This window comes from Diospyros lotus, chromosome 12 (assembly GCF_014633365.1).
Source record: "Diospyros lotus cultivar Yz01 chromosome 12, ASM1463336v1, whole genome shotgun sequence".
Classification (NCBI taxonomy): Eukaryota; Viridiplantae; Streptophyta; class Magnoliopsida; order Ericales; family Ebenaceae; genus Diospyros; species Diospyros lotus.
In genome coordinates, this window is record NC_068349.1 from 32,406,678 (window position 1) to 32,432,593 (window position 25,916).

Consider the following 25,916-nt stretch of genomic DNA (forward strand, 5'->3'; position numbering starts at 1 on the left):
ACACTAGCGTGAGATAACAGTTTTTATCCAGAATCGAGAGACAAGACAACACGCCCAAATATAATTTTGCATCAAGATCGTAAACTTTAACTTGACAAATCCCAGAAGAGAACAAAATCCAACCGAAAACATCTGAAGATAAGTCTCAACAAATTTCCCCCTTTCTCTCTTTCTTTATACAATCTTAGATGGTGATAGCAAAGCTCATTTTCCTAAAATTCACAAGCCAATAATCATAATCCATGTATCCATGTATCCATGATCCATCCATTTACATACTTCAAAGAAAAGCGTATGATTGTATGATGCACTAAAGGGTCAAGAGATATAAAACTTTTTATCTCTTTGTGCACAAAATATCTTCAGAATCTAAATTCATGCATAAATAAGATCCATACATCCATTAATTTCTCCCAAAAAAAAAAAAACTCAATTTCGTGGAAGCACCGGCTAAACCAACCTCAAAAAGGAGATAGGAATGTAAAATGAACGCTTCATGACGATGTTACATTTTGTAATGGCATCACCAACATTTCAAGCTTAACAATCAACTGAATCTCCTAAAGTTCCTAGTTTATTCTTTATTGTCAGCGCTTTCCCACGATAGCCTATGATCAACCAAACCATGGAGATCGTACAATTTTCATCCAAAGAATTTTGTATTCTGATTATTCATTATAAACAAACTAGTAGAAAAGATGGATCATTAACGGTAACAATAAGATAAAGGAATGAGACAGAGAAATCCAAATTAAGGGAAGTTACCAATCTAATCCAATACCCAACTATCAACTAGCAACTGATGTAGGATCATCCCTTCATTGTGATTTGCCTGGTATTACCAAGGTCAGAACCCAATCAATCAAACACAAAGGGGAACAAAGAAACAGCATGATGTTGTTATTATCCAAAATGAAAGGAGAATTTAGTTTACACTAGAACCATTATGAGCAATAGGCCTCAACTCGAATAATCGAGATGGGCTCTCATGCATTCTGGGGGTGAGGGATGAGGGTGAAAGAACAGGGGGAGAAATTGCACATCAAAATCACAGGTACTTTTGTATTATTAAAAGAGCAGCAGGGTTCTTCACAGCAGATTTACACTTCATTAGATGATTTGGGTCGATGATGTACCGTCAATAACCCTAGCAGGCTAGCAGTAACTATACAAACCTGCAATTTGCATAGAATATGGAACAAATAAGTTATACAATACAAAAAGGCATGCATATTACCAGGGGGAAAAAAACTATAGAGAGCAACAATTTAGACATATATCACATGATCACAAGTGTGGTGCAGGCTTTAATTTAATGATTTTTCTTCAACCAAGTAGTTCTTAGGAAAACAAGGAACTAGTGTAACAAAGAGTCCATCAGCATAGTGCAACGTTTTATTTTATTCAAGCAATATGCACAAAGTGAAAATAGCATCTGCAATTAAAATACTATTCCACAAAAGATACTAACCAAACTCTGGTATGGCAAAAATTTCTTAAGACCATCAAATAGTAGGGCGAGCACTAAACTTTCATTTATACCACATGGGGACATTGATTTTTAGCCCTTAGGCCACAGGCTCGCATTCTACTGTTAATGATATGCTTTAATGCTAGATTCAAATGATATCTAAATGGCATTTTGATGTGTTCTAGTATTTAATAAATGGCATTTTTTCTTCATTCATGACTCTTCAATTTTGTATAAATGAGTCCCTAGACTTCTTGTTAGACATCTCATCCTTAAGTTGTTAAGAAGATAATAACGACATTCTTTAGTACAAGAAATCATAAATTGTTCCTAGTTCTTAACTTTCTTAAAAGGGGACTTTAAGCACACAAGTATGAACCAATACAAAACTTTATTACTTTGATTAGTAGGGGAATACCAATGATAAAGGGTGGTTAGTCACATGCCACAAAGCATGAGATGCTTATAATAAACGTGTGGGTGTTTGTTGGCTGATCAACGTCACATTCACCGAACGTGATGTTGATAACAAATAACAAGGCTGAGAGAATTAATAATTTGTTATTAGTTGCGATTGTGTAACTTACCCTTTGACTTGAAATGACACGATCGTCTTGTGTATTGATGTATGAGATTTGCAAGTGACGCGGACTCGCCCAATTACGAGATGGGAATATTCACTATGTGGTTTCATTTGACTGGCATATGGAGGTAGGTGTTTGCCAGATAGGATCTAGTACCTTCGTTATGAGGTGAACGTTCTACGCAATCTTTTGTTGGTATGTGATAGGATAAGTCCTTAGCCAAGGCATGAATGATTGAAAAGTAGTTTTCAATGCATCTATCTCATCACACTAATTAAGATCTATTGCATAGCATTGAGTTAATAAATTTGACCAATTCATGGCTCTCACCCAATTGGGACATTAGTGATGGAATGATTGAATTGCACGACAATCGTAAACGAAATGGGTTCACTCTGAATTGACTTCATTGCCATTTAGATTATCTTAATATGTTGCTAGACATCAATCAAGATTATCAGGGTGTTTTGAGAAGATGGAGAGATTCTCGGAACAAATCGAACAGTTCGATTGACATTAAAGGAGTTTGATGTTTCATGACTGCTACTTGGCAGTAAACTTGGAAAGTCACATGCCCAAAAGCAAATTGATCGAAATAAGAATTGTGAGGCTTGTATTATGTTCTAGATGCCATTGAGAGTTAATGGAGGGTCCTATTGTCATTATGAGTTAAAAGACGATTTTGTATGCAATGGAGGGCGGGCGGGCCTTGCAACAACACACACCAAACTGTTGACTCATTTCATGAATAGTAGACTGTTTTTCAAAAGTAGAAAACTGCCGATTGCTCGATCAATACTATCAACAGTTTCTGCATGGAAAGTTCGGGAGTCAGTGGATTGTCCACCAACTCCCATGCCAGTTGTCAATACCTAAGGCTGCATGGCTTTGAGGTGGATTACCACTAATAAACCTTCCACTTAGTTTATAAAAGAGAGATTGGAAGATAAATGAATAAGCAGGAAACTTGCTAATTTTCTGCAGACCTTGTTCTTCTCGGCAGCTTCTTCTTCTTATTCATTATGTTCTTCTCTCAATTGCTCAAGGTGTTGAGCTGGGCTTTTGAAACCAAGGAGAACAATAAGCCAACACCTCTCCTGTGGCTTTCAGCTAGCACAAAAGGGAGCTCAAAGAAGTTTTGGAAGCTAGCTTGGTGTAAACCAACTAGGCCTTTCACATTTGAGGATAAAAATGTCAGCTAGTGAAACTTCTTCTACTTCATTGATTCTTCAAAGAGGTATTTGACTGAATTGTTCAATTTTACATTCAATGAATATTGCATATTGCTTAAACACCCAAGCTTTATATATTCTGTGTATAATTCTACTGCGCACATGAGATGTGAAAAGTTTTTAAAACACTACAAAGCCATATGAGATCCCCAATATCTACAACATCTTTTTCACAGTCCTCTTGGTTACCAATTGTAGAACTTCATGATAACTGTAAACATGGCAATCATGACTGCCTGACATATGCCGCTGCATAAAGTCAACGCAGGAGCCTTTAACTATGTACAATGGAGGTCAAAGTTCAAATTCTTGAAAATCACAAAGTTATATGATATACAATAATTTGGTGGAAACATGCTATTACACTAAGGGTGTTTCACCATATTATTGTATGTCACAATAGACACCCGAGCATAGTTGTCAAGGGCGCGCCAACTTGAGGCGCAGCTTTGTGGGCCTCATCACCACAGAGGCACAGAGCCAATCTTGAGGCACTGCCTAGGCACATGAGGCTTTTTGTGTGTGAAGCTTAATGACTTTAGTTGAGTACAATTAAAGGGCGCTCAAGTTGCATTTGTTTCTAAGCTTTGAAGCAAGAAAAAATGCACTTCAGAAATACACTTTTTTTTTTCCCTGTACAAGACAATATGAAGGGTTGGATTTGTTTAAATTTTTGCAATTATCTAGCTGCTTGAATGGAAACCTTACCCCCCCAAAAAAAGCTGTTTAAGATATCATAACATTGTATATACATTTAGAGAAAAAAAAAAAAAAAAGACGACTGTATATTCACCGAGCAAAAAATATTGATGGAAACATGTAATTAGGTATAAATTAGGAATTGCTAATATATTCTTGATTGTTGTAAACTACGGATTGATGATTGATTCCTAGTTGCTAAATTGAAAATTGCTGATTGATTATAAATTAGGGATTGATTTTGATTGATTGGGGATAAGTGTAAATTAGGATGATTATTTCCTCATGCCTTTTTTTATGATTATATGAACTTGTAAATGTTTATAAAATATAACTGAAAAATGGTATCCCATTATTTGTTAAATTTGCTGCCCTCATTCTTTAGTTATTTTTTAATGATTGTTTTTTTAATAATTTATATTTTTTATGCTTATAAAAGTTTACTCTTTATATGTGCACTTCCTTTTCACTTAAATGTGCACTTCACATAGTGCTTTGCACTTGAGCTCCGTAAATCTTCTGCACTTCCCGCTTACGCTGAGTGGTGTGAGCTATAGGTCTACCAAATCTTCCACTCGTCGAGATCCTTTAGCAATGATGTCCACTCACTGAAGAACTACTCATGTCTGTGTTCAGCTTTATTTTTCTTTCTTTTAAATTTCTTTTACAATTTAGTAGAAACTAATTCTTTGTTGTAATTGTTTTTCGTTGTGTGTTCTATTCTAATTTTTTTTTCTTTCTAATTTCTATTGCAATTTAGTAGAAACTAATTGCTAAAAAACAAATGTTTTCATTGTGTGCTCTACTTATTATTTTTGTCTTCTAATTTCTTTTGCAATTTAATGAAACTAACTATAAAAGAAACTAATTTTTTTCTGTAATTATTTTGTTGTGTGTTGTGTTGCAATTTTTTTCTTTTCTTCTAATTGCAAAAGAAATTAGAAGAAACTAATTGTTTTCTTATAATTACTTTTTACAGTGTGTTTTACTATAATTTTTTCTTTCCTCTAATCTCTTTTACAATTAGAAGAAACTAATTGTAAAAGAAAGTAATTATTATTTTTTTTTTAAATTATATTAGTTGTTATTGTAGGATTTGGTTATTTATCAATTATGATTTTATGAGTTTGTATCTACCTCCTTATACGTACATATTGAAAAGAATTAAGTGTATTAAGTATTTTTATAAGTATTTTGAGTAAATGTGCACCTCATGTGCCCACTCTGCCTCGTGCCTCGCGCCTAGGCCCCAAGCACTAATTTATACCTCAATGCACCTTGTGCCTTTGACAACTATCTACCCAAGACAAATATTATACTGGAGTTCCTAGTTCTCCATCCTAGAAGCACTCACAGTTGCAACCTTGTACTTTTATTTGAGTTGAATAATGTGAACATCAGTGCTTTATTATATTATTTACACATTGCACCACACACCCACAACAAGCATTATAAAAAATTTCCTGACTTCCCACCCCTGCGGCTTTTCTGGTTTCAATCTAAACCTTCCATTTTGCAAAATTGATTGACCTCAGTGTTGATTCGTTTTCAAGCTAAAAATTATTCATTTATTCAAATAATAAAATTGCTATATTCATTTTTCAAAGCACTTGGATAAAAGAAATAATTAGAATACCTCGTGTGGAATTGGAAAAAGAGAATAAAATAAAGAATGTTTAAATTGATACAGGCCAGATGCCATGCAGCTTCCACTTGTGCGTGCGCACATGCATCCATATACCCCATACCTTTAGGTCACTGAAAAAATGTTACTTCATAAAGATGTGGCATAGCTGAGAGCTGTTTTCTTATAAATATTCAACATGTCAAGGATCAAGAGCATCCAAACACCAAACAATTTGCCACATAAGATTACTGCTTCTACCCACTTATAAGGGGGGCGGGGGGGCATGGCCCTTCCAAACTTCCAAGTCTCATTTATTTAGGCTCCGTTTGTTTTGGGGCACGGGGGGCAGGAAGTGTTTTCCAAATGAAAAATGGTTTCCCTGGAAAATAATTTCCTGAAAAGTGTTTTCTATTGTTTGGTTGTAACAAGAAAATGTTGTAGGAAAACTATTTCCAGTGTTTGGCTGGCACTTAAAAAATTACAACAATAATAAATCATCAACAACATTAATAATCTCCCCAAGAAATTCACTTCCAAAAATCACCAATCCAAAAACAAAAAAACTAACCCTAATCATCAACTCAAAAACCAAACCCAGTAAAGATGCCCAAAAACAAAATAGTAACTTACCTGACAGTGAAGAACAGAGAGAGAGAAAGAGAGCCAAACATAGTGCCAAACGGCAGATGGCTGTTGGCAAGAGGAGAGCGAGACAACAACGGCAATGCAAGCACATATTGATAGAAGCGGAGCGCAACGAAGATGAAGAGAGGTGGAGCCTGATGGAGATGACAACACATACAGCAATGCAAGCGGAGATTGAGAGGCAGATGGCAACAGAGATAAACAGAGGCAACGCCTGACAAAGATAGGGATGTGTATGGCAACGCAGGGGAAGACTGAGGGAGGTGGATCACAATGAAGACGAACAGAGGCAGAGCCCGAAGAAGTACAGCAACATAAGCTGAGATTGACAGAGTGCGACAAAGACGGAGAAAGGCGGGAAAATTCTTGAGAGCAAGAAGGGCTTACCGAGGGGCTTATCAAATAGGGGCAAAAAGACCAAAATGCCCTCGCTACTACCCTGCTCTCCCCTATCATTTCCCATAGCCGCCGATGCAACTGCCACTACATTTGCCTCGTCGCCTTGCCGACCCTCTGCATCTTCCCTCCATCAAGGATGCAGCAATGGTCAATGAGGCGACGACGGGCGAGTGGGTAGTTGCATCGGTGGCCATGGGAAAGGAGAGAAGAGAGCAGGGCAATGGCTCACTTTGCAAATTTGCAATTTGCAAAGTGGGCGAGGGCATTTTGGTCTTTTTACCCCCATTCAGTAATCCTTTCTGTCAATCTGTCTAGCCCTGTAGAAGAACTCAGAAAGGCGAATTAATGCAAGAGGACTGAGGAGGAGCTTGATGGAGAGAGGCAGAGAAGGTGTTACTTTCTCTAGAAAGTGATTTCCTCTTTTCAAGACAGGAAATCACTTTCTTGGAAAATGCAACATTTTATCACTTGCTTTTCCATTGACCAAAAATAACCTTCTTTTGACTTTCTCGTTTTCCTAGTCCCAAACACAAAAAAATAAGGGAAGTGTTTTCTAGGAAAATGTTTTCCCCCAAACAAATATAGCCTTAGTGTTTAGCAAATTCAAATTGTGTTCATACTATAGCTCTACTCCTAAGAACCTATCACGAAACCAGGGGTAAATCAATAATTGTACCGATAGAACCACTTGTATTAACCGCTAGTGGCTAACTAGCTTGGGGGGGGGGGGGGGGAGTTAGCTAATTGTACGACAGCCTACTCTTTGCTGTTACGTTAGTTTTGTTGTTATACTGTTAGAAGTGATGTTATAGGCAGTGTTCAAAAATGCGCTAGGTCGGGCGGCAGGCTGGCGCCCAGGCGACGATTAGATCAACAACAAGCTTGCTGCTGCAACAAGGAGCAACCAGCAAGTTGCTGCAGTGAGTAGCAAGCAGCTATAGCATGCAGCAAGGAGCAGCAAGCAATAACGCAACAGACGAGATCGGAGGAAGATGGATACATACCGGAGGAAGATGAGATCGGCGATGAGAGATGACAGCCAACAGATGAGATCGGCGGCGACGAGAGAGAACGGCCAACAGAGGAGATCGACGGCGGCGGCGAACGACCAAGAGACGAGATCGGCAACAAGAGAAAGAGAGAGACGACCCGCAAGGAACGACCAGAGACAGAAAGGGAAGGGGGTAATAGGTTTGCCTAGGACGCGCACGACCTAGGCGACCCTGGCCGCGCGCAACCCAGGTGATTTGGCGTTGCCTAGGCGGCCTAGGCGCTGTCGTGGCCCGATTAATCGGGCCTGGTGACTAGGGGTGCCGAGCAACCCTTAATCGCCGCGGCCAGTGGCCGCCTAACGCCTAGGCCAAATTTTCGAACACTGGTTATAGGCTCTGTAAGAGACCTGCGGCAATGAGAAGAGAGATCATCGAAATAAAAACAACTTATTCACTGTCAATACTCTCTATTAACTTTCTCTGTTAAAATCTTGTCTTGAGTTATACTAGAAGATTAGTGAAGGCAGTAAGTGAAAGCAATGCTCTTGAGGACCTTTGAAGAATTAAATAGAAATTGTAACCAAAAACTGTAATTAGTAAAAGTTATGGGGTGAAACTATAAATATTTTATATCTTCATTGAGATATCCACCCACTATTATAAATAGAGGGCAAGAGGTAGCAAGAGAGGCAGAGTTCTCAGTTTTCTATTTGTAAGACCACTAATCATTTGTAATCCTCTTGTGCGCTGAGTCTTGTGGGAAGAATAGATCAAGATTGTGAGAACAGTGATTCTTGGAGCAATTTGGTGGAAATCTCTTTTGGTTATTTTCATTATACTTGAGAGCACTATAACAAGAGGGAGTAAAGGATGGTTGTACTGCTGTAAACACTCTCTATTTCTAGTGGATTTGAAGGCCTCGGGCAACTGGATGTAGAGCCAACTTTGTTGGGTTGAACCAATATAAATTTGGTGTGTTTGTTATTTAATTTCTTTACTTTTCACTGCCGTTTTCATTCTGTTTATCGATGTAAGTCATTTGCATTCAATTTTCATTTATAGCGTTGCATATTCCATCATTCTAGGGTGTAAGGGAGAGTTAATTGGGCAAGAATTGATCCAATAGTGTCCCTAAAATTTACAAATTGGTATCAGAGCCAAGGATAGTTCAAGAAACTACCAAGAACCTAATTTTCTTTAGGAATCTTTCTTGCCAAGGCGTCCACATCTAGTGCCGCTAGGTGTGAGATTGAAAGATTTGATGGCACAAATGACTTTGGGCTTTGGAGGTTAAAAATGCGAGCCTTGTTGGGCAACTTAGGGTTAGAAGAGGCTCTTGATGGGGAGTCTAAAATGCCTAAGGAATACATGGATAACAAAAAAAATGATATCTTGAAGAGGGCTTACAATACACTGATTTTAAGCCTAGGAGACAAGGTCCTTAGGGAAGTGTCAAAATTGAAATCTGCGGCTGAGATATGGCTTAGGTTAGAGAGTTTGTATATGACAAAAACCCTATCTAGTAGGCTGTTCTTGAAAACAAAATTCTTTTCTTTCAGGATGAGTGAAAATCAAAGGTTGCAAGATCATATGGACAGTTTTAATAAACTGTGTTTGGATCTTGAGAATAAAAATATTAAGTATGAAGATGAGGATAAGGCTTTGGTCTTATTGCACTCTCTTCCTAAGTCCTATGAGACCTTTGTGGATATCTTGAAACATGGAAGAGATAAGTTGACCCTAGATGATGTGATATGAGCTATGAATTCTAAGGATTTGCATCACAAAGTAGAGTCCCAGAAATCTGCCATAGAAGCTTTGGCAGTGAACTCTAGAACAGAAAAGGAGACCCTAGATTCAACGATAGGTCTCGGTCTAAGTCTAGGAGTGGCAAGAAAGTGATTAAATGCTTTCATTGCCATGAAGAAGAGCATATGAAGAAGAACTGCCCAAATAGGAAGAAAGAATCCCAAGAAAGAACTAGCCCCGAATATTCAAACACCATGTGTGGTTTTGGCTATGAGAGTGCGGATGTCCTATAGTTTTTTCTAGGTATGTAGTAAAAATAGCATAGGTCCTAGGGTTAGGGTGTACTTCTCATAGGAAAAGGGTATTTACCCATAGAGACATGGTGTAAGGGGAAATGGTTTGTCTAGGCATCAAACTAAGGTCAAGAGAATTGGAGATGGGAGAATGGGATACATAGTGGAGCTGTTCCAAATTATTAGAAGCTGTAAAATATATCCCTGTTTGAATAGAAAGCCTAATGTCCTTAGGAATAATTAGATAGTAAGAACTGGAGTCCAAAGAGTTGCTAGGATCTCTTAGAGAGATGGAAGCAACCCTCAAGAATAGAGGATATGTGGTTGCATGCTTGCAGGTTCTGTGGATAAGCCACAGCCCCTAAGGATAGCCCATGATAAGTTAGGTTAGGTCATTTCTTGAGACTCACAATGGTGAGCAAGGACTAGGAAAGGTATCTAAGGCTAGGGATATTAGGGGATGGGAAAATTTGCAGGTGCATAGGAATAGGAACCATGTAGTTTGGTAAGGTTACCAAAGTAGAAATCTCCAAAATCAGACCTTGTATATGTCAAAAGCCCATTAGAGATCAATTTCTAGGATCTAAGGGGACCTATCTAGACGTTGTCTCATGGTGCAGCTAGGTGAAATGAACCTAGTGCAGATGGTGTGTTCCTAAGAAATTCCCAAGCATATATAAGCTTGCTGGAATTTAGGAAGCTTGCTGGAATTGCTTCTGGTGTGAAGGGTTAGGTGTTGTGGAGTTGTAAAATAGGTATGCCTAGGACTTCTAAAGCTAGGGTTCTTACCTATGTGGGAAAACTCTACCAATAGGACATGAAATTAGCTGATGCTAAGGGCAAGGGATGAAATCTGGAATGCTGTGTAAAAAAAAAAAAAAAAGCAGCAAGGAGAATCCTTTGGGAATGTCCAAAACTAGCCTATGAACCAGGGTATAGCAATAGGGAAATCTGGAAAATTTTTGGTCATATTCATTGTGTAAACTTGGGCTGGATTGTGAAAGGGAGGAAGCTAGTGTTTAAGATAGCTTTGGCTCTTGCAGTGAGGATCCTTGTGAACAGTGAGGGGAAATGGTGTGTGCAAGTGTGTCCTTGTATGGTGTCGCCATTATTGATCAAAAGTCCAGATTAAGCAAGGAAAGGGAAGAAGAATCATCTTGTAGGTAATGAGCAAGGGAATAGAAGGTCTAATGTTGCCTAGGATGAGGAATAGATACAGCTCAAGAAAGTACCAGTGAGGTATGGAATGTTGGGTTTAAGATACTTATGCACTGGTTTGAGTGCTAAGGAATAGGCTGAAAAATGGAACCTCTTGTATAAGAAGAGGTGATGCACTCATGTCCAAATGAATGGCATGGAGCCATGTAAATTTGGGGAGAAATGAAACTTGGACTTAAATGGAAGATCCCTTCGGTTAAAAGGGTGGAGTGCTGTGAAGTGTCTATTTGAGAATTAAGGAAGGTGCTGGAAATGGGGAAAAATTTAGGAAAAAGGCTAGACAAATGGCCATTGGTTAAAGCAGCACATGAAGGCCTAATTTGGATCATATCCATGTGGAAACCAAGGGAAAAGTGATCTTATAGTATAGCCAAGCGATAATAGGCTAGAGGGAAAGGTAAGCAAGGATTGGTTGCTTAGAAGGTCTCCCTAGGTGTGATTATAATCCCCTAGGTAAGATATAAGATTGTGATAGTCCAATGGGTAAATTAAGTGCGTAGCTGTGTCAATTTCAATGGTATTGCCTAGGAAAAGTAAGGCAGCTTCATTGATAGTTATCCAATGGGAATCTCAAGGTGTAGCTGAGGTGGTAGTTCAGTGTTTGAGATTGTTGGAAGGAGGAGAAGCCAGAAAGATAAGGCATAAAGGGTGGAATAGGAATAGGACAGCTCAAGAGTGTGACCCAAGACGAGGCAGAACGGACGAATGCGAAGTGGGTGCAGGTTCAAGAAGTGATCTCGATTGAAGTTGGGAATGGTTACCGAACCTTTGTTTTTGGGTTGTTGCATGGTGAGATTCAAGATATAGGCGAGCGTAGGAGATTGTAGTTCAATGTGGGTCCTTGTAAGAAGATTAGAAAAGGATTCTTGAAAAAAGTAAGATGGTGGAAGACACAAGAATGAAACAGCTTTGAGTCAAGGATGGAAGCACTAGAAACTGGGATGATATGGACTCAAGAGGCCTTGAACCGTAGCAAGGAGGACATTTTGGCCATAAGGGAGAGGGTGGGGGGGTGGGATCTCGCTGCATCTCAAGAGAGCGCAAAGGGAATTAGAGAAGCACCGGGAGACGACGGATCAATTTGCGCAGAGCAGAGAATAGACAGCATGTTCAACATGTTGTCGATAATATTGCCTCAAATCCGTTTGCCAGCAGATTTCCCACCAAGAACCATTTCCAATCCAGTCTTGCCGAGTGACAGAATTCTCCCTCAAGTTTCCGGGTCGGAATCTCCACCAAGATCTGTTCATGATCCAATTATGCCCGATGATGGTAATTTCCCTAGAGTTTCAAGAGCGCAAGCTGCGTAGCAGGCTAATGAGCGTTCAAATTTGGGCCCAACTATTCGCTAAGAAGCAATTCTCAAACCTCTACTTATACTCCAGCACCAAGACTAGAAATACCGGTTTTCAATGAAGTGAAACCAAGGTGGTGGATTCATAGATGTGAGAGATTTTTTTAGTTTTACAATGAAGCAGAAGGGCAGAAAATCAATTTGGCACCAGCCTACCTTAGTGACACAGCTAATTCATGGTATCAAGGCTAGCTTCAAACAAGGGAAGTTGAGGTTAGTTGGGTTGAGTTCACTGAAGACCTGTGTAAACATTTTGGGGAAAATGCTATGATGGATGTGATTGAAGAATTTAATAAGTTGAGACAAGAAGGATCAGTGGCTGATTATCAAAAGCAATTTGAGGAGTTAAGATCCTTGATGTGGAGTTCATAGCCAACACTAACGGAGCATTATTTTGTGTCCAGCTTCATGAGCAGTCTTAAGGAGGAGCTGAAGCCGATGGTCAAGATGATGCAACCGATGACGATGAAACGGGCTACTAAGACAACAAAGTTACAGGAGCTTGCATTGGAAGCAATTTTCAGTAGGAACACGATCGCAACAGTAACTCAGCCTATGTTCTATCAACCTGGGGAGGGGAACCAAGTAAAAATGAATTCTCATGTTTACCCAGGCCAGCCAAATCAACTACTATAGAGCAGAAAAGGAAGTTAGGATTACATTATAAGTGTGGAGACAAATTCAACCTTGGCCACTGATGCCAAAAACAATTACTGCACATAGAAGGAATAGAGGATGAAAATGAAGAAGCACCAGCAAGAATTGGGTGACAAAGAAGGCACAGTTGTTCCAAATTCTTGAAGTCAAGAATTGTTTGAAACGGAGGGAATTGTCACGACCCCAGGGGTAAATCAGTAAATGTATTGGTAGAACCACTTGTATTAACCTTTAGTGGTTAACTAGCTCTAGGGGGGAGGGGGGTAAGTGGTTAGGGAGTTAGCTAACTGTACAACAGCCTACTCTTTGCTGTTACGTTAGTTAGCTTTGCTGTTATACTGTTAGAAGTGCTGTTGTAGGCTCTATAAGAGACCTGTGGCAGTGAGAAGGGAGATCATCAAGAATAATAACAAGTTCCTCACTTTCAATACTCTCTCTTAACTTTCTCTCATTCTCTATCAGTCTCTCTCTCTATTTTCCTCATTCTATCTGTTTCTTCCTAAATTCATACCTTCTTTCTCAGAATTATGCTCAAATTCCCAAAGTTGCCTAGCCCTCAATCTGAAGGCGTGTCAACATTGTCCAAGAAAACTCTAGCAACATCTTGAGCTGTAAAAGGGTGGGATAAACCAAGGAAGTGACTGAATTTTGTAAATCGATCGACCGCCACCAAAATGAAGTCTCTTCCCTTAGACCTTGGTAACCCCTTAATGAAATCCATAGTCACATAGTCCAAGCCTTCTCTAGAATGGCCAAGGGTTGCAATAGGCCCGGTTGAGTCACTGTCTCATGCTTACACCTTTTACAAACATCGCAGTTCATTACATACTCCATCACAAACCTTTTAAGTTGTGGCCAATAGAAAATTTGTTTAACCTTCCAATATGTCTTCTATATACCAAAGTGTCCCCCAGTGGGGAGCCATGCAATGACTGTAGAATTTGGTTCTTTAGTGCCTCACACTCCCCAATCACCAATTTGCCTTTGTACCTTATCAATCCATTAGTAAGAACATAGCCTGACTTGCTATCTCCATTAATGCTCAGCTGCTCTAGTAGTTCCTTTGCCCATGTCCCCTTCTAATAGCTCTCAATCACCTCTTGGAACCAATCAAGCACCACTATTGTAATAACAGCTATCATACTCTCCTCTTAGCTGCGAGATAAGGCATCTGCAGCAACATTCTCCTTTCCCCTTCTAAACTATATCACATAGTCCAATCCCATCAATTTAGCCATACCCATCTTCTGTAGGTGGGTATGTAACTTTCGTTGTAATAAGAATTTGAGACTCTCATGGTCAGTTTTAATAATGAACCGACCTCCTTCTAAGTAGTGCCTCCACTTATCTACAGTCATTAGAACTACCAAAAACTCCTTGCCATAAATGTTGAGCCCTTGTTGTCTTGGAGACAGGGCCTAGCTATAGAAAGCTAAGGGCCTACCCTCCTGAGATAAGACTGCCCTATTTCCACACTATTGGCATCAATCTCTAGTGTGAAGGGCTTGCTGAAATCTGGCAACCCAAGCACTAGCACCTCACTCATGGCTTTCTTAAGTTGCTCAAATGCTTTCTCAACCCTCTGATCCCATTTAAATCCATCCTTTTTCAATTGTTCAGTTAATGGTTTACTGATCAGCCCATAATTCTTCACAAATTTTTTGTAGTACCCAGTAAGCCCCAAAAACCCCCTAAGTGCTCAGATGTTAGTGGACTTTGGCCATGCTATTATTGCCTCAATTTTCCTAGGATTAGTGCCAACTCCCGCCTTGGATATAATGTGTCCCAAGTATTCAATCTAAGTCTATGCAAAGGTGCACTTAAACCTCTTAAGGTACAACTAATTGAATCGCAAGACCTCAAAAGTAATCCTAAGGTGCTCTAAGCGTTGGTTAAAGGAAGAACTGTATATTAAGATATCATCAAAGAAAACCAGCACAAATTTCCGAAGATAGGGTTCAAAAATGTGGTTTATAGGGGCTTGAAATGTAGCAAGGTTGTTAGTAAGGAGTAAAGCCAAAACACATAATAGCGAATTCATAACAACCATGGTGTGTTCTGAAAGCAATTTTTGGATGTCAAATGGGTTCATTCTTATCTGATGGCAGCCTGATCGTAGATCTAGTTTATAGAAAATAGATGTATGTTTGAATTCATCAAGCAAGTCTTCAATAATAGGTATTGGAAATTTATCTTTGACAGTAATGGCGTTTAGTTGTCTGTAATCAACACAAAAACACCATGTTTCATCCTTCTTTTTGACCAAAAGGATGGGGGAAGCAAAAGGGCTTCGACTAGGTCTGATCACTAATTGGGATAGCATGTCCCTAACCAATCTTTCAATCTCGGTTTTAAGTTTGAGAGGATATCTATAAGATCTAATATTGATAGGTTCAGTATTAGGTCGAAGGGGTATAGAATGGTCTAATAGTCTCTTAGGTGGAAAAGACTTAGGTTTTACAAAAAGATCCTGATATTCAACCAATAATAGATCAAGTAAGGTCAGTTCATGTACTTGCCATGTAGCTTGAGGTTGTTTGTGGTTGGATATTGAGTTGTTCCCTTCTGATTCTCCGTAGGTTTCCTATTCCTCCTTGGTCTCAATTGAAAATAGTTGTGCCAGACATTTTCTTCCGAAACAACTGTTGCAACCTCTTCCCGCTGATCAATTTGTAAGTCCCTATCTCCATATTCCCTTGGAGAACTACCCTCCTTTCTTCTTTTTCAAGGGAAACTTCCATTTTATTGAAATCAAAAGTGATTAGACTTACTCCCTTCATCCAATCTACCCCTAGCACTATGTGACATCCCCAAGTTTCAAGAGTCTCAAATCAACTTCAAAAAGTTCACCCTACATTTCCCAACAAAATCCCAAGCAAGCAGACTTGCTTATCACCCTATTCCCATTAGCCACAGTAACTAAAAGTGGCTAAGGGTTAGACAATTGGCACTTCATCTTTTTGGCAGTGCCCTAATCAATGAAACTATGGGTACTCCCATGCTACTCGCCATTCCCTTAATGGTATGTAGTGAGATTGCTCCATTACCCCCTCTTCCACTAATGTCAGGCCTTCCTCTTGATCTTCTTCTTCTCCTTCTAACAGAACAATTGCTTCCTACACTGATGCCCTAGAGAGTATTTATCTCGACATTTAAAACATAATCACACCTGCCTCCTTTGGTCGATGAGCTTGCCCATAGGCTATATGTAGGGCTTGGGTAAGGTGTTGGGACTACTTGATATCTAACCCTTGCTTCGATCTTTAGGGGTTCCCTCCCTTGTAGCCTCCCACCATATTGCACAACTCCTTGAGTTCATCCCTTACTCTGCCCTTTTTGTTTCCTCATTAGTGCCTCAAATTTTAATTCCTGCAAAGAAGCCCCAAGCCCCCCCTGCCGCCTCCCGCACTATTTTTGGTTTTAACACCTTCACAGCTGATCTTAGCTCATCATTCAATCCCCCCATAAAGCTAGACACAAAATACTACTCTATCATGTAAGGATTTCTACTCAACATTAGAGACTTTAACTCTTCGAATTTCATCTGATACTCCATCATTGTTCCCTCCTATGTCAGGCGATTGAACTCTACCATATCCATCATGTCTCTTTCCCCAAGCGTCTCACACAACCCCTTAGTAAAATCATCCCAATTATACGTTTCTCTCACTTTAAACCACCCCTGGAACGATACGTCCCCAACATCATTGAGGTAGGTCGATGCCAAGGCCACCCTCTGATTGTCTGCCACTTGCTGGATCCCAAACAATTTTTCACAACGCCTGATCCACCATCGAGGCTTTTGTCCCTCAAATACAGGCAATTCAAGTTTGGGTATAGGGAAACCAAAGTGGTGTGGGAGAGTTGGAATCTCCTGCCTCCTTTCCAACACATTCTCTCCCACCGTAGCCGAATCTACTTCAAACTCCGATGATTCGGCATTCCGATTGCTGGTTCCAACTCCTGGTAGAATTGGTACCAACCGATTCTTAGGAGGGAAATCAAGTGAAATCCTTACCTAATGTTGATTGGAGAACATAAACATGAATTGCTACAGTTGATCGAGCAGCAAATTTCCCTACTCTCGCATCTCCTCCCTAATTTGTTTGCGCATATCCCCACGAAACTTCTCCGCAATCACCTCCAACTTCTGATCAACCACGAATACAATCTTCTCCTCCATCGTCTCCACACGGTTCTAAATTCCCACCATTGATGTTGTCACTTGTTGTAGTTGAGTCTCCATTTGCCTCATTCAAGTATCGTCAGCCATGGTTTGTCCGCTTCAAGATCGTCTGTCAGGAATTTGCACTGATACCAAGATGTCAGATCCTATATCTGACAGGGGAATTCTCTTCTATTTAAGAGAGAATTAGGTGGGAATTAGAGAAGGAAGGGTAAGAATTAGAGAATTGAGGGGGAAAATCTGAGAGAGAGGGAGAAATGACTGATTCTTTGGAAATCAAGAAGGATCGGAAGCTGTTAGGCGAAATATTAGTCAGGTTTTGAAATATGGATAATGGGATTAAAAGCAATTGTGCAATGTTGGATAAGGATCAGAATTCTTAGAAGAAGATTTAAATCTATTTATCTTATCTAGTTGTTAGTTGAATTCCTAAAATTTGGAGCTAGATAGTTTGTATTTTAAATAAGCCTAAGATATGTTGTAAAGTAGATAGACTTTTACCAATGATGGGAGTCTAATATACTGTTGTATATATTCTCCCTATGCTGTGAATGAATAATTATTCCATTCCTTTATTCAATTTCTTCATGGTATCAGAGCAGGAATTATTTCTTCCTATTATCAAACCCTAAGTAGGCTATCGTTATGACCAGCCACTACTTACCCGCTTCTTTTTCCCCTTTCTTCTACTTGGTAGCTCTAGAATTCATCTACCATGGCCAGCAACGGTAGTAAGTCCACCCAAATTGTTCCCATACCAAGCAACAATGCTGTAACTATTGATAACAACAGCATGATCACCATTACGAGACACAAACTCAATGGTCAGAATTATCTTCAATGGTCACAATCAGTGTTGATGTTCATATGCAGCGAGGGCAAAGATGACTACCTGACTAGAGCCATAGCCAAACCAAGAAAAGAGGAATCGGGGTACAGAGTTTGGAAGACAAAAAATAACATGGTGATGTCTTGACTCATCAACTCAATAACCAACGAAATTGATGAGAATTTTCTACTTTATAATTCCGTATAAGAGATTTGGGAGGCTGCTAAGGAAGGCTACTCACATGCTAAAAATACCTCAAAGTTATTTGAAATTGAGAGCATGTTAGATGACCTTAGGCAAGATGACTCACATGTTACTCATTATTTTAACTCCCTAAATAAATATTGGCTTCAATTGGATAAGTGTGATACTATCCAATGGAAGTGTACAGAGGATACAGCTACATACAAACAAATTGTATAAAAGAAGAGGCTGTACAAATTTCTTATAGGTTTAAACAAGAACCTAGATGGAGTACGTGGAAGAATCCTTGGAACAAAGCCCTCACCAAATCTTAGAGAGGCTTATGCTGAAGTCCGAAGGGAGGAGAGCCGTATGAAAGTCATGCTCAAGTCTACTAGTCCAACCCTGGAACAATTGGCCCTGGTCACCCGCAACAACCAGCAAACTCAATTTAAACAAAAAAAAGAATCGGCCATGGTGTGAGCATTGTCGAAGACTGGACACACTAAGGACACTTGCAGGGAAATTCATGGAAAGCCTCCTGACTGAAAGCAAGCCTATGAAAAAAGAAGTGAAGGGGCACTAACTTCAACAGAGGAAACTGCAACAGCCTTAGCACCAAATCTGTTCAGTAAAAACAGATGGAATGGCTCCAAAATATGTTTGGAAAAACCCAATTTTCTCAACCCTCTAACTTGCGTCCGGCTCTATAGCCCTTAAATGTTTTAACTGCTAAAAGCGAGTTTTCTACTTCATGGGTTATTGATTCAGGGGCTTCTGACCACATGACTAGAGAGACTAAGTTATTAACTAATGTTCAACCCTACAAGCAAGATTGGGTGATAAGAATTGCTGATGGTTCACTGTTAAAGGTGGCTAGAATTGGAACAGCAGCAGTTTCAACACATTTGACCCTAAATTTTGTTCTCTTGGTGCCAAATTTAGACTGCAACTTAATATCAGTGAGCAAGTTATCTACTGATTGTAATTGTGTGATTAAATTCTCACAAAATTTGTATGAATTTCAGGACCGGAGTTCGGGGAGGACGATTGGCAATGTTGAAGCATGTTCGGGCCTCTACATCCTCAAAAGGACTTATCCTTCTAGCAATAAACTTGTTCAATCCAGCAACTGTGCTTCCTTTAAACCATCTATTTATCTATGTAATGTTCATTCCAATAATAGTGTTATCATGTTATGACACTATAGATTAGGTCATCCTAATTTTGTTTACCTTTGGAAATTGTTTCCCTCATTTGTTACAATGTGAAATCTTTCAATTCTCTAAACATATACGGAACACTTATCCTAGTCAAGTCTATACTACATCTTCTCCTTTCTCCTTGATTCATAGTGATGTGTGGGGGCCTTCTAGGGTTAGAAATATTACTGGAGCTCGTTGGTTCATATCCTTTATTGATGACCATACTCGCTTAACATGGGTACTCCTTATGAAAAAGAAATCTAAAATTGGTTCTATCTTTCAAACCTTTCATTCAATGATGCAAAGACAATTCAATGCCAAAATTCAAATCTTGAGAACAAATAATGGCAAAGAATACTTCAATTCTATTCTTGGTTATTATCTTTCCCAACAAGGCATTATACATCAAAGCACATGTGTTGACATGCCCCAACAAAATAGGGTTGCAGAACGAAAAAACAGACACTTATTGGAAGTTGCGAGATCCCTATTATTCTCTACTAATGTTCCTCCACATTTTTGGGGCAAGGCTATTCTAACAGCCACCTATCTAATCAATAGAATTCCCTCACGCATCCTAAAGCATCAAACTCCTAATCAACTTCTTCTTACCTCCTTTCCTCACACTCGAATCCTTTCACATCTTCCTCTAAGAATTTTTGGTTGTTGTGCATTTGTTCATATACAAAATCATCTTAGAAGCAAGCTTGAGCCTCGGTCTCACAAATGCATCTTCTTAGGCTACTCTCCTCATCAAAAAGGATATAAATACTATTCTCCTGAGCTAAAAAAATTATTTACTTCCATGGATGTCATCTTTATTGAGAATCATCCCTATTATCACAAAACTGATATTCAGGGGGATAACACTCAAGATACTTCCTTAGAATATCAGTTTTGGGATTCTATTGACAGCCAACAACTTGAGGAGACCGAGGAACTTGAGTCTAACACCTCTACCAGCCATCCTCCTTCCCCTACCAAGGAATTTTCTGCTTCTACTCATGCTCTTACTGTCACAGAACTGCAGGTTTATTCTAGAAGACAGTCCAAACCTAAGGAAAACGAGGCTCAAACATGCCCCGGGACTATTCAAGAGGATGAACCGAAATCACCGGTAGAAAGAGGAAGAAATAGAGCTGGTGAGAATACTGGTACTGTGTTTATTGATGATGAGGATTTATATTGGCCTATTGCCTTGAGAAAGGGTGTGAGAACATGCACAAAACATCCTATACAAAATTATATCTCATACAAGGGTCTCTCACCAAAATTCAGTATGTTTGTTTCAAATGTGGACAAAATGCAGGTTCCTAATAATATTCAAAGAGGCTTTTCAACACCCTAGATGGAAGGAGGTTGTTCTTGAGGAAATCAAGGCTTTGGAAAAGAATGGAACATGGGGTATCACTGATTTGCCTCTCGAAAAAAATCATGTGGGCTGCAAATGGGTTTTTACAATAAAATATAGGGAGAATGGAGAGATTGACAGATTCAAGGCCTAGTTAGTGGCAAAGGGCTTCACCCAAGCTTATGGTATTGACTACCAAGAAATATTTGCTCCTGTGGCAAAGTTAAATACCATAAGAGTTCTATTGTCCCTAGCAGCAAATTTGGATTGGCCTCTACACCAGTTAGATGTGAAGAATGCTTTCTTAAATGAAGATCTAGAAGAGGAAGTTTATATGGAGATTCCCCATGGGTTTGAGACTAAACTTACAAAGAACAAAGTTTGCAAGCTAAAGAGATCTCTCTATATGCTTAAACAATTCCCAAGAGCCTAGTTTGAGAGGTTTACAAGGGCAGTCAAGAATCATGGATACAATCAATGCCAAGCTGACCATACTTTATTCATCAAACGGTCCTTGAAAGGTAAACTAACTATCCTTATTGTATATGTGGATAATATTGGATGATATTATTGAAATCAAAAGCCTTAAAGAAGTATTTGCAAGGGAATTTGATATCAAAGACCTAGGAAGTCTAAGATACTTCTTAGGCATGGAAGTTGCAAGGTCCAAAGAGAGAATTTCAGTCACACAAAGGAAGTATATCCTGGATCTCCTTAAGGAAACGGGAATGTTGAGTTTCAAACCAGCAAAGACGCCTATGGAATCTACAGCAAAATTGGACATTGGCAAAGAGAGTAATCCAGTTGACAAAGGAAGGTATCACAGGTTAGTGGGAAAACTTATATACCTATCACATACAAGGCCGGATATAGGGTTTTCTGTGAGTATTGTAAGTCAATTCATGAATGATCCCAAGGAAGAGCACTTGGAAGCAGTTTATTGCATCTTAAGGTACTTAAAATCAACTCCAGGCAAGGGATTAATGTTCAAAAAAAAGAGCAAATCGATGGGTCAAAGTCTATACAGATGCTGATTGGGCAGATTCAATTTTAGATAGAAGGTCAACTTCAGGGTATTGTTCATTTGTATGGGGAAATCTAGTGATTTAGCACAGCAAGAAACAATCGGTTGTATCTAGAAGCAGTGCAAAGGCCAAATTTATAGCTATGGCTCATGGATTTTGTGAAGGAATATGGCTGAAAAGATTACTTCAAGAGCTGCAAATAAACATAACATAATCAGTACTGGTATTGTGTGACAACCAATCGACTATCAGCATTGCTAAAAATCTAGTTCATCATGACCGGACTAAGCATGTGGAGATTGATAAGCACTTTATCAAGGAAAAACTGGAAGAAGGAGTATCCAAGCTAATCTATACCCCTACTAGTAACCAAGTGGCCGATGTACTCACTAAAGCTCTATCTAGAAGAATATTTGATGAATTGAGTTACAAGCTTGGCTTGAAAAACATCTTCAACCCAACTTGCAGAGGAGTGTGGAAATCAAGAAGGATCAGAAGGTGTTAGGCGAGATATTAGTCAGGTTTTGAAATATGGATAATGGGATTAAAGGCAGCTATGTAGTGTCGATAAGGATCAGAATTCTTAGAAGAAGATAAGTCTATTTATCTTATCTAGTTGTTAGTTGAATTCCTAAAATTTAGAGCTAGATAGTTTGTATTTTAAATAAACCTAAGATATGTTGTAAAGTAGATAGACTTCTACCAATGATGGGAGTCTAATATACGGTTGTATATATTCTCCCTATGCTGTGAATGAATAATTATTCCATTCCTTTATTCAATTTCTTCGGATTCAATTACTAATTTCATGAGTTTCAAATGGCTGGGTCAGTTCTTTTATACTGCCTCAGCTTGTATTTGGCGCCAAAAACGGTTGCCAAATCCTTCTAGAATCAGCACAACTTGCATAACAACTTGCATTACTGGAACATTGCTCCAGGAAGCTAATTCCCTCTACAAAATAAAAGCATAGCAACAAAAATAAAGGCTCAGCAGCCTAAGTACATGACACTACTGAGGAGATTAGTTGTCATGAAACCTCTCTATGTCTCATGGATTGGGCTTGTAGAAAGGTGGAAGATCCAAATGGGGTAATTTCCAAGAGTCTCATGGCCTTAAGGTGGATATGTAAGACGGTCCAATTCTGGAAGCAATTGCAACGTGGTGAGCACAAATATTTTTTTGGTGGAAAAAAATAGGTAAGAAATAATAGTGACACCAAACATCCAAGGATCAGAAGTTCTCTAAAATATTGCCTTTAGAAGAGAATTAAATAATTGGAAGGTTAGCTGCTGATTTGGTAAGACAATAGAGATGGTCCACCTCTAAGTTTTGTCGCTTTGATAGCAATCTTACTCTGGTGCAATGATTGTATTTCTTAAATACACCTTCCTTTTATTCTTAATACCTTCCTTACTGAAAAATGTGTTGCTATTTCATGAAATATATTAGAAGTAATCCCAAATCTTTAATCTATTGCTAATCTCAGACAGACCGTAGATATTCATCAACCACTACTAGATTAAAGAATAATATCAGAATCCAAGACCCACCATTTTCTCCATGTCAACTGTTGTTAATACAATAAGGTGACAAAATAAGCACTTATCAGGCAGCATACTGCATACCCCACAATTTCTTGCCATGTGGATTACCACCAAAGCAATCAGATAAAGAGTTGGATACCTTTGTCAACTTTCTACCAAATTATCTGAAAAAGAAAATATCACAGCAGCAATTCTAGAATGTATACATGCAAAGGTACAGGTAAAATACAACAATTATGGTGAGTCATCACCTAACCAAAGGAGCAGAACTATGTAAGGAAATATGCAATCCCCTGCAGAAGTATCAAAGTCATACTTTACCAGATAAATTCTTACTGCCTGTCTACTTTACAAGCTAAATCCTACAAGCACCATGGAGAACTTTTCAATTCTTCACACCAAAAAGCATAGTTGTCAATACCATACTGGATTAGTCATTGGTTCAGTTCAGTTTGGGGTACCCTTCATTTTAGAAAATGCAAGTGAGCTATTCCCTTACAGTCCAATACCCTTCATAGGGAAAGAGAGAGGGAGGGAGGGAGGGAGGGGGGGGATTGGGTTGCAGAGAGGGAGAGAAACATTGAGTGAGGAGGCAACAGTTTAGTCGGTTGTTAGTTAAGAGGAAAGTCTTTGTTTTAATTATTTGAAATTATCATTATCTAATTACATTTACATTTTGCTTTATCTGAGTTCTTCTTGGTGATTCCCAGCTTGTTTTTGGCAGGGACGAGTGCATTTGGACCATCATTATACCAATCAATACTAGCCAGTATGTTAACATGAACAAAATAATCAACTCTTGGTATTGAATTTCCTTCAAATATGGGACAGCATTTATAATTATCCCACAAAGGGAAGGTTACCTTGAAGTGGAGTTTACATGGTCCAGATAGCAACAACCAAGAATAAGCACACAAAAGTTTAATAAACATATAACAATGCCAATATAAAATATTTAAGGTTGTCCTTTGGTTGCATAAAGTCTATTTTTATTTTTCTTATGTATATGTTTATTTTTGAAAAGATTAAGAATGAAGTTCTTATTTTCCTATTTACTTTCTAAAAGTTTTGTTTATCTATTTAGTTTTTTATTAGATCAAGAATAAAGTTATTAAATTCCTTCCTACTTTCTCATATTATGTAAACATTTAAGATATCGGTGTTCTCAATTATTCTATTTCAAACAAAAAAGAGGCAGATAACAGCCGCTAACTCTGTATACTCCTAATGGCAGTCAAGCGAACTCATGGAAACCTTTTCAAGTTTCTAAACTTCTTAAGCGAATACTTAAGTGCTGTTTACTCAGTCCTAACAACATTATACAGAGAACAAGCAATGCCAAACGTTACTAAAATGCAGCCTAAAACCATTGTTTACTACCCTACTAGATCATGTGATATGATAGCATACTACGCTTCATGAGCTTTAGCTAGCCCTTCGATAGATATTTAACATATGACAATTTATAGTGAACTCTAGGAATCATGTGATTTCCATAGGAGAAAAAAAAATAGAAAGCAATAATTTTCACATGCGAAAGCAATTAAACGGACCTCAACTTTGCTGAGACAGAGACCAACTGCAAAGAGTTCAATGCCCCAAAGTATCACCATCGTCATTCACCCTGGCGTTCGAGCCACTGTCTCCATCCCCTCCACCACCCACACTGGCACCACCTTCAACATACCAGCTGGGCCAGCTCGACACAGTCTCCGCACTATTAGCCCTCTCCACAATACCCGCCGCCGCTTCTCCAACCTGCGTGGGGGACATCAGAGACTCCTCCACAGCACCATCTCTCCAAGCAGGCATAAGCCTGCGCCTCCTGGCAATGTGCCTCAGAGTGCTCTCAAAACCAACCCAATCCGCATCATCGAAGGACTCCACCGGGAGCCCCTGCTTGGAGCCGTCATTGGTCTCGGTCGGAAGCCGAAACCGGCACACCGGGCACGAGTTGTGCTGCGAAAGCCATGGCAGAATACAGTCCGAATGGTACATATGCTTACAGGGCAACTGCTTCACTTCGGCACCGACCAGGAACTGATCCTTGCAGACGGCGCAGAGAATGACCGGATCCAGGCCGAGCAATGTGGCCGTGATCGTCACATTAGGGATCGCTTCCAAAGCGGATTTGGAGGTCGGGGAGTGGAGGCGGCAGCCGGCGGCGGAGGGGTCGGAGGACTGGGAATTGGCGGTGAGATGGTGGATCAGGCGGTGGAGGTAAGGGCTGTCGAGAAGGTAGTTGTCGTCGGAGTTGGAGTGCAGGACGGCGGCCAGATCGGGATTCTGAGAGGCGGCAGCGGAGTCGAGGAGGGAGGCGAGGGGGATGAGAGTGGGGCTGGGGTTCGGGTTAGGGTTAGGGTTGAAGAGAGGGGAGTCCATGTGTTCGAGGAAGTCGGAGCAATGAGGGCAGCGGAGAGAGGAAGTGGCGGTGGAAGAGGAGAGGAGAGAGACGCTCATGTCGCATTCATGGCACCAATAAGTATGCCTCTCCACGGCGGCGGTGGTGGTGGCGGAAGACATAATTCAGCCTTATTGCGTCGTGGTGACTTGGGGATTTTGGATTTGTTTAAAAAGGGCTCCGCAACTCGGAGAAAATGGCCGAGAGGGCCTACGATCAGTTCCACCTTCCATCTGTTGATCTCGACACGCAACAAACGCGCTATAGTA

The 25,916-nt window shown here is 39.6% G+C and overlaps 1 protein-coding gene across 1 annotated transcript; it reads right to left on the reverse strand.

Annotated features, from left to right (window-relative positions):
* Nucleotides 1–877: 877 nt before the first annotated feature.
* LOC127786662 (E3 ubiquitin-protein ligase RING1-like) lies at nt 878–25,861 on the reverse strand. The gene is made up of 2 exons (XM_052314206.1): nt 24,800–25,861; nt 878–1,175 (listed from the first exon to the last, which is right to left on the reverse strand). The coding sequence occupies exon 1, from the start codon at nt 25,767–25,769 to the stop codon at nt 24,837–24,839; it is 933 nt and encodes a 310-aa protein (XP_052170166.1). The 5' UTR covers nt 25,770–25,861; the 3' UTR covers nt 878–1,175; nt 24,800–24,836.
* Nucleotides 25,862–25,916: the final 55 nt, after the last annotated feature.